Source organism: Crocuta crocuta, unplaced genomic scaffold, assembly GCF_008692635.1.
Source record: "Crocuta crocuta isolate KB4526 unplaced genomic scaffold, BGI_CrCroc_1.0 scaffold267, whole genome shotgun sequence".
In the NCBI taxonomy this organism is placed as follows: Eukaryota; Metazoa; Chordata; class Mammalia; order Carnivora; family Hyaenidae; genus Crocuta; species Crocuta crocuta.
The window spans coordinates 3593470-3606839 of record NW_027531899.1 but is presented as its reverse complement, the minus strand read 5'-3'; the positions used below and the strand labels follow the sequence as shown (position 1 = coordinate 3606839).

General features: G+C 36.2%; 1 protein-coding gene across 2 annotated transcripts in view; it reads left to right on the top strand.

Annotated features, from left to right (window-relative positions):
• ZNF461 (zinc finger protein 461) overlaps positions 1-13370 on the top strand; it is a 37509-nt gene that overhangs the window by 5123 nt on the left and 19016 nt on the right. For both annotated transcript variants that reach the window (XM_077773752.1, XM_077773753.1), the window contains exons 3-4: positions 9065-9191; positions 9998-10093. In XM_077773752.1, coding sequence (XP_077629878.1) covers positions 9065-9191; positions 9998-10093 — 223 coding nt within the window. The remainder of the gene's footprint in view (positions 1-9064; positions 9192-9997; positions 10094-13370) is intronic.

Here is a 13370-nt window from a genome sequence, read left to right as displayed (position 1 = left end):
GAGTATTTAATATTTATCATGTAGGTCAAGTGTTTTGTAGTGGTGATCAATTCTTCTCTGTCTTTTCTGATTTTTTGGTCCCTTGGTCTATCAAGTACTGAGAGAAGACTGCTAAAACCTACAAATACAGCTGTGGATTTATCTGTACAGTTGTCAGCTTTGCTTTATGTGTCTTGAAACTCTGTTAGGTGCATGCATATTTAGGATGGCTGTGTCCTCTTTTATTTATTTATTTATTTATTTATTTATGTTTTAAATTTATTTCTAGGAGAGAGAGAGACAGCGTGAGCAGGGGAGGATCAGAGAGAGAGGGAGTGACAGACTCTGAAACAGGCTCCAGGCTCTGAGCTGGCAGTCAGCACAGAGCCCGACGCGGGGCTCGAACCCACGAACCGCGAGATCATGACCTAAGCGAAAGTCGGACGCTCAACCGACTCAGCCACCCAGGCGCCCCGTGTGTCCTCTTTTTTTTGTTTGTGTTTGTTTATTTATTTTTGAGTGATCTCTACACCCAATGTGGGGCTCAAACTCATGACCCTGAGATAAGAGTTGCATGTTCTTCCAACTGAGCCAGCTAGGTGCCCCAAGATTCCTATGTCCTCTTGATGAATTGACCCCTTTATTATGAAATGTTCCTTTTGGTAATATTCTTTTTCTTGCATTCTGTTCTCTTTATTAATGTAACTGCTTCAGGTTTCTTTTATTATTACATCATGGCATATCTTTTCCCCATCCCTTCATTTTAACTTACTTTAAGTGTATCTCATATAACAGCATATAGTACAGTTCTACTGTTTTATTTAGTCTGATAATCTCTTCCTTCAAGTAGCTAGATGAGGGGTTGGCAATCTGTGCCATGCTGGCCAAATCCAGCCTACAGCCACAAGCTGTGAAGGATTCTCCATTTCTGAAGGGTTATAAATAAATAAAGAATATGCGGTAGGGACTATATCTGACTCATAGAGCCTAAAATATTTACTGAGTGAGCCTCTTCAGAAAAAGTTTGCTGATCTCTCCACGGACTATTTCAATTGAATGTAATTATTAGGTTTTAATTTATTTTCTTGTCATCTATTCTTCCTCCCCGCCTCCCCTGCCCCCCCATTTTCCTGCCTTCTCTTGGACACATGTTATATTTTTTAGTATTCCATGTGTCTCCACTGCCTTTTTAGTATTTCATTTATCTCCATTATAGGATTATTAGCTATACTATTTTTACTGTTTTATTGTTTTAGGGGCTGTTCTAAGGTTTCCAGTATACTCTTATTTTAATTTCTTTAAGTTTATTTATTTATTTTGAGAGAGAGAGCGAGCAAGCACAAGTGGGGGAGGGGCAGAGAGAGAGGGAGAGAGAGAATCCCAAGCAGCCTCTGTGCTGTCAGCACAGAACCAGTCACAGGGCTCCATCTCATGAACCATGAGATCTGACTTGACTGGAAATCAAGAGTCAGATGCTTAACCAACTGAGCCACCCAGGCACCCCTCCAATATGCTTTTAAAAAGAGCTAATTACCATCTTCTAGTAATTTTAGACAGCTTCACAAATAATGCAAAAATCTTATAGCTAGATACTTATGTTTTCCCTTCACATGTTTTTTCTATTGTCATCTATTTTATTTTTAAATCATAAAACCACAGTGCTTTTCTTTTCTTCAATGATCTTTTAAAGAAATTATGAAATTAAAATGATATATTTTCTATTTACCTCCCAACTTACCATTTCTGGTACTCTTCATTCCTCTGTAGATAACCTAGTATCAATTTTTTGTCCCCCTGAAGAATTNCGCGAGATCATGACCTAAGCGAAAGTCGGACGCTTAGCCGACTAAGCCACCCAGGCGCCCCAGCTTTCATTTCTTTTCTTTCATTTGTTTCAAAAAACAAATCAACACACACACACACACACACACACACACACACACAACCCCAAGCTTTATTTCCACATCAATTCTGAAAAATTTTAGTTGGATAGAGAATTAGGGGTTGACAGCTTTATTTCAGCATTTTAAAGATACTGTTTTTTCATCTTGCCTTCATTGTTGTTAATGGGAATTAATCCTTGATTATTATTGTTGTTCCCCTCTGTAATGTGTCTTTTGTGAGGAAGAGTATCTGGCTTCTTTTAAGATTTTTTTCTTTTTAGAACACTGGGTGTTATATAAAAACCAACCTGACAAACTATTTAAAATAAAATAATTTAAAAAAAATTTTTTTCTTGGTGTTCAGTAGGTTGGTTCTAATGATCACAGGTACAGTATTCTTTGCATGTAACTTTTCAAAGTTTATTTTTTTAAATGTTTTATTTATTTCTAGGAGAGAGAGAGACAGCGTGAGCAGGGGAGGATCAGAGAGAGAGGGAGTGACAGACTGTGAAACAGGCTCCAGGCTCTGAGCTGGCAGTCAGCACAGAGCCCGACGCGGGGCTCGAACCCACGAACCGCGAGATCATGACCTAAGCGAAAGTCGGACGCTCAACCGACTAAGCCACCCAGGCGCCCCAAAGTTTATTTTTATTTAATTAATCTCTACACCCAGTGTGGAGCTCAAACTCATGACCCTGAGATCCCATGCTTTCTCAACTGAGCCAGCCAGGCGCCCCTAGTATTCTTTGTTGTTATGTTACTTGGGGTTCATTTAGCTTCTTGAGTCTATGAGTTGCTTTTTTAAAAATGAAGTTGGGGGGCACTGGTGGCTCAGTCGGTTAAATGTTGGCTTCAACTCAGGTCGTGATCTCATGGTTTGTGAGTTCAAGCCCCAAGTCAGGCTCTGCACTGACAGCTCAAAGCCTGGAGCCTACTTCAGATTCTGTGTCTCCCTCCCTCTCTGTCTCTCCCCCACTTGTCCTCTCTTTCAAAAATAAATAAACATTAAAAACATGAAATTTGGAAAATATTTTGCCTAATGTTTCTAAAGATTTTTTTTTTTGCCTTGTTTTACTCTTAACCTCCAAGTACATGTATGTTGGACTGACAGTCTCATAGATCATTATGGCTCTTTTTGCTTTAAAAATTTTTTTTCAATCTTTTTTCTCTCTGGACCCTCAGTGGGTCTAGATCCTGATTTTTACTGATCTTTTCTTCTATTGTATTTAATCTCCTATAGATACATGCAGTGAACTTTTTACTTCTCAATTTTAGTATTTTCCTTTAGTTCTTTTTTAAAAGTATGTAAATTTCTCAAATCTTTGCTAATTTCAACATCTGAACCATTTACTGGTGTTTCTATTAGGTGATTTTTCTCTTGAGTTTGAGTCATGTTATCTTCTTTTCTGTGTTTCTAGTTATGTTTTACTAGTAATTATTTCTAATAATTTTTATTGTATACTCAACATTGTATACTATATATTGTTGACTTTGATTCTGGATCTTGTTAATCCCCTATTAGAGAAGAAGTTAGCTCTACCAGATAATTAATATAATTATACATAATACAAAGCATGGTACTTAAAACATCATGGTATTGGTATATAAATACATCAAGGGAACAGAATAGAAAAATCTAGAAATACACCTGCAAATGGTAATTTGACATTGATGAAAGTGACATCTCGAAACAGTAGACTAAGTATAGACTTTTTTATTAAGATATAATTGGCATGTAACATTATGTTAGTTTTGGGTGCACAACATTGTTCAGTATGTGTATATGTTATTATGTTACAAAATGAACATCATAGTAAGTCTAGTTAGTATTCATTGACACACATACTTAGAGATTCTTTTCTTGTGATGAGAACTTTCCAGATCCAGTCTTTTAGCAACTTTCAAATATACAATATAGTATTAATAACTATAGTTGCCATGTTGTACATTATATCTCTCAAGGGCATACTAATTTTACAACTGGAAGTTTATAACCTTTTGACCACCTTCATCCATTTTGCCCACCAACCTCCCTGCACCTATCTGTTCTTTGTATTTGTGAATTTGATTTTTGTTTTCTGTTTTTAGATTTCACATCTAAGTGAGATCATATGGTATTTGTCTCTTTCTGGCTTATTTCACCTAATATAATGCCTTCAGGGTCCATCCAAGTTGTTGGAAATGGTACGATTTCCTTTTTTTGTTTAACGGCTGAATAATAGTCATGTGTCTATCACATGTTCCATATCCATTCATCCATTGGTGGGCATTTAGGTTGTTTCTGTGTGTTGCCCATTATAAATAATGCTGCAGTGAACATGGAAGTCCCAGTATCTTTTCAAATAGGTATTTTCATTTCCTTTAGATAAATACCCAGAAGTGAAATTGCTGGATCATACAGTAGTTCTATTTTCAATTTTTTTGAGGAATCTTCATATTGTTTTCCATAGTATGTTCACCAGTTTACATTTCTCACCAACAGTGTGCAAGAGTTCTCTTTTCTTCACATCCTTGCCAATGCTTATTATGTATTGTCTTTTTGATAATAGCCATTTTAACAAACTCAAGGAGATATCTCATTGTGGTTTTGATTTGCATTTCCCTGATGATCAGTGATTTTGAACACCTTTTCATGTACCTGTTGGCCATTTTTATGTCTTCCCTGGAAAAATGTCTTTTCAGATTTTCTGTTTTTGTTTTGTTTTGTTTTTGCTATTGAGTTGTAGGAGTCCTTTACGTAAATAAACCCTTATCAGATTTACTAAAATTTTCTCCCTGTAGGTTGCCTTTTGATTTTGTTGATGGTTTCCATTGTTATAAAGAAGGTTTTTAGTTTGATGTAGTCCCATTTGTTTATTTTTGCTTTTATTGCCTTTGCTCTTCTGGTATCAAGTCCAAAAAATCATCACCAAGACCTGTGTCAAGTACCTTTACCTCTATGATTTCCTCTAGAAGTTTTATAGTTTCAGGTTCTACATTCAAGTCTTTAATCCATTTTGAGTTGATTTTTGTGTACAGTATAAGATAGTGGTACAGTTTCATTCTTTTGCATGTGACTCAGTTTTCTGAACACCATATACTAAAGAGAGTGTTCTTTTCTCATTGTCAAGATTGTTTTGGCTATTTGAGGTCTTTGATGATTCCAAACAAATGTTAGGATTGTTTGTTATATTTCTGTGAAAAATGCCATTGGGATTTGAAAGAGATTACATTGAATCTGTAGATTCCTTTGAGTAGTATGGACATTTTAACAATGTTAATTTTCCATTCCTTAAGCATGGAGTATCCTTTCATGTGTCTTTCTTTCATCAGTGTCTTATAGTTTTCATAGTATAATTCTTTAAACTCCTTGGTTAAAGGTAGACTATTGATGAATGGTGTTAGATAGCTAGGTAGCCATTTTGGAAAAGAATAAGCCCAGTCAGTGTATACCTCATGTACCATATAGGATAAACTCCAATTAAATTGAATGATTTAAGTTTTAAAAATGCAATTATAGGGGTGCCTGGGAGGCTCAGTCCATTGAGTATCTGACTTTGGCTCAGGTCATGATCTTGCAATTCATGAGTTCGAGCTCCACATCAGGCTCTGTGCTGACAGCTCAGAGCCTGGAACCTGCTTTGGGTTCTGTGTCTCTCTCTTTCTGCCCCTCCCCCACTCTCACTTTGTCTCTCTGTGTCTCTCTTTTTCAAAATAAGCATAAAAAATTTTAAATGCAGTTATAACATTACTAGATTAAAACATGGGAGAATTCCTTTATAACTTAGATGTGAGGAGGGATTTTCTAACTAGGACTCAAAATTGCAGGAACTAAAAACAAAAGCACTGACAAATTTGACAACGTAAGAATGAAAAATTTCTATATGGCAGGAAACACTGGTAAGCAAAGTTAGAAGAGAAATAACAAAATGGAGAAAGTATTTATAATTTATATATAGGCATTAAACTTACCTAATTTATAAAGACTAAGACATTTATTATTTTTTAATTTGTTTTAAAATTTATTTATTTTTGAGAGAGAGACAGAGAGCATGAGTGAGGGGAAGTGCAGAGAGTGAGGGAGACACAGAATCCAGAGCAGGCTCCAGGCTCTGAGCTGTCAGCACAGAGCCTGACGTGGGGCTTGAACTCATGAACTGGAGATCATGATCTGAACCAAAGTAGTATGCTTAACCAACTGAGCCACCCAGACACCCTTATAAAGACTAAGAAATTTAAAAAAGAGACCAATAGCCCAGTAGGATAAGAGTCAAAGTCTATAAACAGAAATTTCACAGAGAAAGAAAACATGGCCCTTAAAAAAAAAAATACTCAACTGAAAATTCAAGAAATACCAATTAAAATTCTACTGAAAATTTCTTTACCTTATTAAATTGATTAAAAACAAAATATTTTGACAAAATGCTTTATTGGCTTCACTGTGAAGAAACAGGTACTCTCATATATTGCTGGTGTCTGAGAAAATTGTCCAGCTGCTGTGGAGGGCAATTTGACAGCATCTACCAAAATTACAAGTGCATTTTCCATTTTGACCTAGCAATCTAATTTCTGAGGCTTTCTGCTATGGATATACCTATATGTATAAAAAATGACATATTTATGCAAGTATTCATTGCACCATTGTTTATTATAGCAGAAGACTGGAAACAACCAAGTGTCCATTTATAGATGCTTGGTTAAATAAACTATGATAAATACAAAAAAAATTGATGACATGTACTTACAGAAAAATAAGGAAACCATTAACCTTAGAATTGAAAAATAAAATACAGAACAATGTGTATATTATAGTATGTTACCTTTTGTGTAAAAGCGTGGAAAAGAATACATATATATATATTTGTATTTGCTTAAAAACATTGCAAAGACATACAAAGAAACCTATAAAATTGCACATCTATTAGGGGTTAGGAGATGGGAGACAATGAAAAGGACGGGGTGGGAGTAAGACATCTGAATGTTTATCTTTTTTTTTTTGTTTTGAACCATTTAAGAAAGGAAAATAAAATATAAAAATGAAAACCTGTCATTAAGGTTAGTGATTTTCTCTAGTCATATTTAGCTACATAGATACAGTGACAGAGTAAAAAGAGGATTAGATTTATCTAGAATTCAGGCTTTACGAAGCAAGTATGAAAAGGCAGTTCACCTTAGCAGTCATTACAAAGTTAGATGATTAGTTCAGCATAGAATTTAAGTTGGGTAAGGAGAGAAGAGGTATGAGTGTGGTGACAATGTAAAAGTGACCAGAGACTGCGCTCTGATAGCACAGAGCCTGCTTGAAATTCTCTGTCTGCCCTTCCCCTGCATGTGTGCATGCTCTCTCTCTCCTCAAAAGAAATTAAATAAGCTTAAAAAAAAAAAATAAATAAAGATAGGGCACCTGAGTGGCTCAATCGATCAAGCATCTGACTTTGGCTTAGATCATGATCTCGTCATTGGTGAGTTTAAGCCCCACATTGGGCTCTCTGCTGTCAGCACAGAGCCCACTTTGGATCCTCTGTCTCCCTCTCTCTCTAAAATAAAATAAAAGATAAAAAAAAAATAATAATAAAGGTGACCGGAGAGAAGGACACTTGATATTTTAGAGATGTAGCAGTTACTATTCATGATAAGGTCTAGGGTAGTGACATAAAGAGTGAACTGGAGTGGAAGGCAAGATCATTGGAGAGGAGGTGAGAGAAATGGGAGGCCAGGATAATAGATGGAATACTTATAAAGATATTTGAAATTACTGAGAATTAATATAGCAGTAGTATTGGAGATAGCGGCACTGAGCTAGGAGCTAAAATTCCTGAGGGGCAAAAATCTGGATGTCAGCAAATCACTGTACAAAGTAGAAATAATGCGTATAGTCTGATGTATAGTCTAATGAAATGATGACATTAGAATTTAGAGGAGGGACAGTTGGCACCAGCAGTGAAGAGTAGAGATGATGGTGTGAGATTGAGGACAGAGTAAGACTGTAGGAGAAAAACCAGCCACCTAACTAAGATGTCTTCACAGGAAATGCTGTGGTCAGGAGAAATGGTAAATTGAATCACATATAGGAAGTCTTTGAACTTTTCCACAATAAATACTTTTTCAAACGTACGTTATGGGAATTGGTGTAGGTTCTCACTGGATAGAGAGACACTTTTATAATCTAGCTTTAGAAGTCACGTAGTCATTTCTGCTGTACTTTATAAGTTGAGTAAGTTAGCCTGTTTTCCCAGGATCAGGTTCAAGGGCAGAGAACATAGACCCTATACCAATGGTGTGGGGGCATGTCAAGATTACACTGAAGAAGAGTATATGGGATGGGAAATGTTCTATCTCTGTCCTTGGAAAATACAGGCTATACTGGATATCTCGTAAAGAATTTGCATGAAAAGTAAAAAATGCTTATGACATAATAGTCATAATGATGAAGAAAAATCTTCAAGTCCTTTTTCTCAAGGTGGAGGTTTTCATAACACATCTGGAAAGATTAAAAAATGTCCAGCTATTTAACTTAGTTGGGAACCTCTAGTTATTTTAATTTTTTTAAATGTTTTATTTATTTCTAGGAGAGAGAGAGAGACAGCGTGAGCAGGGGAGGGTCAGAGAGAGAGGGAGTGACAGACTCTGAAACAGGCTCCAGGCTCCGAGCTGGCAGTCAGCACAGAGCCCGACGTGGGGCTCGAACCCATGAACCACGAGATCATGACCTAAGCGAAAGTCGGACGCTTAACCGACTAAGCCACCCAAGCGCCCCACCTCTACTTATATTTTAAATTTCTAGATGACTAACGGTTTTCCGCCCTGTGTGAGAGGATGTGTCTGCAGAAATTGAATTTTTAAGAGCGAGTAGGCACTCTGCTTTAGTCCTAATAAATCCCTTTTTAAAAAATGTTTATTTTTGACAGAGAGAGAGCACAATTGAGGGGATGGGCAGAGGATCCAAAGCAGGCTCTGTGCTGACAGCAGAGAGCCTGGTAAAGGGCTTGAACCCATGAATTATGAGATCATGACCTGAGCCGAAGTCAGACATTTAACCGACTGAGCCACCCAGGCGCCCTGAATCCCTTTTTGACCGATGTCACAAGCTTCCAACCTTTGCCTATGCTCGCTGTACACTGCATACACTACCACTGTCCTGCATGTTTTCTTTAGCACCTCTCCTTCCTTTTGAAAAATATTTATTATAATTTCAAAAATAGTACTGTGATTTGTCATTTTAGGGGTTGGTGATGTTCAAAGATGTGGCTATAGATGTCTCTCAGGAGGAATGGGAATGCCTGAACCCTACGCAGAGGAGTTTGTACAAAGATGTGATGTTGGAGAACTATAGCAACTTGGTTTCACTGGGTAAAATTATCTGCCTCTTATAATTTAGAATGTGTTTCTTGGAATTTCTGCTTTCTTTTCCATGATTTTAGGGCTACCTTTCAAATAACTAGATGAATTTTCTCTTTGCATAGAAATGAACACACCTAGATAGAGGTACACCTTCATTTTCCCCATCCTTATACCTTCCTCTGGTACTTAGAATTGACGTTCTTCCTTGATGATTAAAAAACAGAATTGGAATTCTGTACCAGTAAAGCTTATGCTTAATTATTTAATATTAATTATTAGTGCAATGGTCAAAGAAACCACTTCATCTTTTGTTTCATTTCCACTATACTAAACCTGCAGGTGCCCTCGCACAGGTTAAAACTAAATAACTTTCCCAATTAATGTAGCAGTGGGCTAGATCAAGAAATATCACTTACTGTTTAGTGCTCAAATGAACACTTCTATTTCCTACAACTAATGTACTCCCTTTTAAACAATTTGCATTTGGGAGTTACAATCTAAGAACTTTTCATATATCATTGAAAAATATCTGAAATAAGGATACTCAGGAAGCTGTTTTTTTTTCTCCCTCATAGTAAAGTAGAGACAGAAAGCTTATCTAATTTAAACAGCGTTTTATCACCTATTTATTTGTGTGTGTGCTTTTTTTAATCTTGAGTTTACCTAAATATGAGTGTTTAATTTTTTTTTCCTCTGTAGACTTTATCAAGTACCATGTTGTGCTGTAGTTTATTTATTTATTTTGATCAATTCTGAATCATTGTATTTGGGTACTTTGATTTCTACCTCATCTGCATGTCTTTTCTTATAACCAGGACTTTCTATTTCTAAGCCAGCTGTGATTTCTTCATTAGAGCAAGGGATGGAGCCCTGGATGGTTATGAGGGAAGTGACAGGAAAACAGTGCCCAGGTGAGTGAGCAATGATCAGGAAACAGGAAGTTGTTTCAAGGATTAGGCCAAGTGGTCAAAATGTTGGGCTGGTAAGGTTACTTTAGACACATTAGGGAAAATCTGATTTCAAAACTAATTACAACACTATGTAAACCAACTGTGTAGTAGTACTGGCATAAAGACAGATATATAAATCAGTGGAATAGAATAGAAAGTCTGGAAACAAACCCTCAGATATATGACCAAATGATTTCAGACAAGGGTGCCAAGACCATTCAGTGGTCTGTATATAATGACTGTATCATTAACAAATGGTGTAGGGAAAACTGGATATCCATATGCAAAAGAATAAAGTTGGACCCTTACCTTATACCATATACAAAAATTAACTCAAAATGAATCCAAGAACTATTTTAGTATATGTGCTGCCGAAGCAAGCACTGAATCAAAGAACTAAATGTAAGACCCAAAACTAGAAGAAAACTTAGGGAGAAAGTTTCATGACACTGGATTTGGCAGTGATTCCTGGGATATGACACCAAGCAAGTTATAGATAACCAAAACAAAAATAGACAAATGGGAGTATACCAGACTTATATATAACTTCTATTCATCAAAGGACACAATCAACAGAGTATTTATTAATTTTTTTTAATGTTTTATTTATTTCTAGGAGAGAGAGATAGAGTGAGCAGGGGAGGGTCAGAGAGAGAGGGAGTCACAGACTGAAACAGGCTCCAGGCTCTGAGCTGGCAGTTAGCACAGAGCACGACGCGGGGCCCGAACCCACGAACCGCGAGATCATGACCTAAGCGAAAGTTGGACGCTTAACCGACTAAGCCACCCAGGCGCCCTGAGTATTTATTAATTTAAAAAATGCCTACAAATTGCTTTACTGGGTGACAGGAATACCTTTTCTTAAATGTTAACGATAGTGGATCAAGAACATATGTTCTAATGTTATAGGAGGAATATGTAAGAGTAATTAGAAATTGGAAAAGTTAAAGAAAATCGCATTGAAGAAGTAGAGATGGCAGAGAGATGACTGGAAAGGAAGGAGATCATCTAGGAAAGTGTAGGGTACTGGAGGCCAAGAGCAGGTCTGTTCTATACATTAGAGGTCTTTGATGATATCTGTGCTTCAGTATTAGTGCTCCAGAACTGTGAAAGAGTATATTTCTGTTGTTTTAAGCCACATCAGCTTTGTTCTTTGTTAAATCAGCTCTAAGAAACTAATGTGGAGGGAATCATGGAAAAACGATATATACTCCCCTAAGTGTTTTGTTTTCATTTAAAGATGTCATTCTATCAATTTTTGATGCTTGGCCATGCCCCCCCCCTTTTTTTTTTTTGCAAAGGTGTAGTGATTTCTTTTTTAAAACTTTTAATTTTGAGGGGTGCCTGGGTGGCCTGGTTCATTAAGCGTCCTGCTTTGGCTCACATCATGATCTCCTAGTTCATGAGTTCGAGCCCCATGTCGGGCTCTGTGCTGACAGCTGGGAATCCAGAACCTGTTTCAGATTCTGTGTCTCCCTCTCTCTCTGCTCCTCCCCTACTCATGCTCTGTCTCTCAAAAATAAATGAACATTAAGAAAAATTAAAACTTTCAATTTTGAAATAATTGTAGATTCACAGGAACTTGCAAAGAAATGTGTAGGGAAGTCCCATATACCCTTTCTCCAGTCTCCCCTAGTGTTACCATCCTCCACAACAATACAGCATCATCCTGAAAAATTGATATTGGTACAATCCATAGAACTTTTTCAGACTTCTCTAATTATACACACATTCGTGTGTGTGTGTGTATGTGTGTCTGTATGTGTGTGTACACACCTCTGTGCAGTTTTGAGTACTGCAGTAGTCAGAATACTAGGCAGTACCATCACCATAAGGCTCCCTTCTGTTTGTTACTGCTACACCCATCCTTGGTCCCTTGTTCCTAACCCTTGGTAACCACTACTCTGTTCTACATCTATATAATTATTGTTATTTCATGAATGTTATATAATGGAATCCTGTAGTATGTGTCCTTTTGAAATTGGCTTTTTTCCTTCTATATCATATATATATTACCTGAATACATATATTATATAAATTATAATTATATATACAAACATTAACATGAACTTATATATGTTCCTTATGTTCATGTAAAAGTTTTTTCATGAAAATAAGTCTGGAATAAAGATTTTTATATTCCCACCAGGATTGTACGAGTGATTTGGTTTCACTGAATCCTAGCCAGCATTTGGTGTTATATCTGTTTGTCATGTTAGCCATTCTCATAGATGGGTAGTGATATCTCAATGTGGTTTTAATTTGAATTTCCTTAATAGAAAATGTTGCATATCTTCTTGTGTTTATTTGCTATCTGTGTATCTTCTTTAGAGAAATGTATGTTCATGTCTTTTGCCCATTTTCTAATTTGATCATTTGGTGTTTTACTCTTGAATTTTCAAAGTTCTCTATGTATTCTAGGTAGGCCTTTGTTGGATATATGAGCTATGAGGGGTTTTTGTTTTCATTTTTTTATTTGATGTCAAATCTAAACATTCTACCTAGTCCTACGTCTTAAAGATTTTCTCCTATGTTCCTCTAGAAGTTTTATAATTTTACATTTTTCATTTAAGTGTGTGAACCATCTTGAGTTCATTTTTGCATATGCAAGACTTTAAGTAAAGGTTAATTTTTTTCTCTTATGGATGTCCAGTTGGTCCATCACCATTTATTTAAAAAGTTATCCCCTTCTCCACTGAATTGATTTTTCACCCTTGTCAGAAGTCAGTTGGACACATTTGTGTGGCTCCATTTTTGAGTTCTCTGTTCTGTACCGTTGATCTTTGTGACCCACTGCCAGTACCATACTTTGATTACTGTAAACCTTTGAGTAAGTAAGCCTTCGTAATGGAAAGACTGATTCTTCCTAATTTATTATTTTTCAAAATTGTTTTGACTATCCTTAGGGCTCTTTTCAGTGTATATAAATTTTGGAATAAGCTTGTCTTTGTCTACAAAAAAACTTGCTGACATTTTCATAGGAATTATGTGAAACCTGTAGATGATGTTACAGAATTAACATCTATACTCTGTTGAGTCTTCCAATCCCTGAACACATCCTGTTTCTTCAAGTATTTTCCTTTGATTTCTTTTATTAGCATTTTTGTCATATAGATTCTATACATGTTTTATTAAGTTTTTACCTAAGTATTTCATTTTTTGGGAGCATTTATAAATGGTATTGCCCTTTTATTTTGGCTGTTGCTTATTGTCAATGTATAGAAGTTAAATTGAGGGG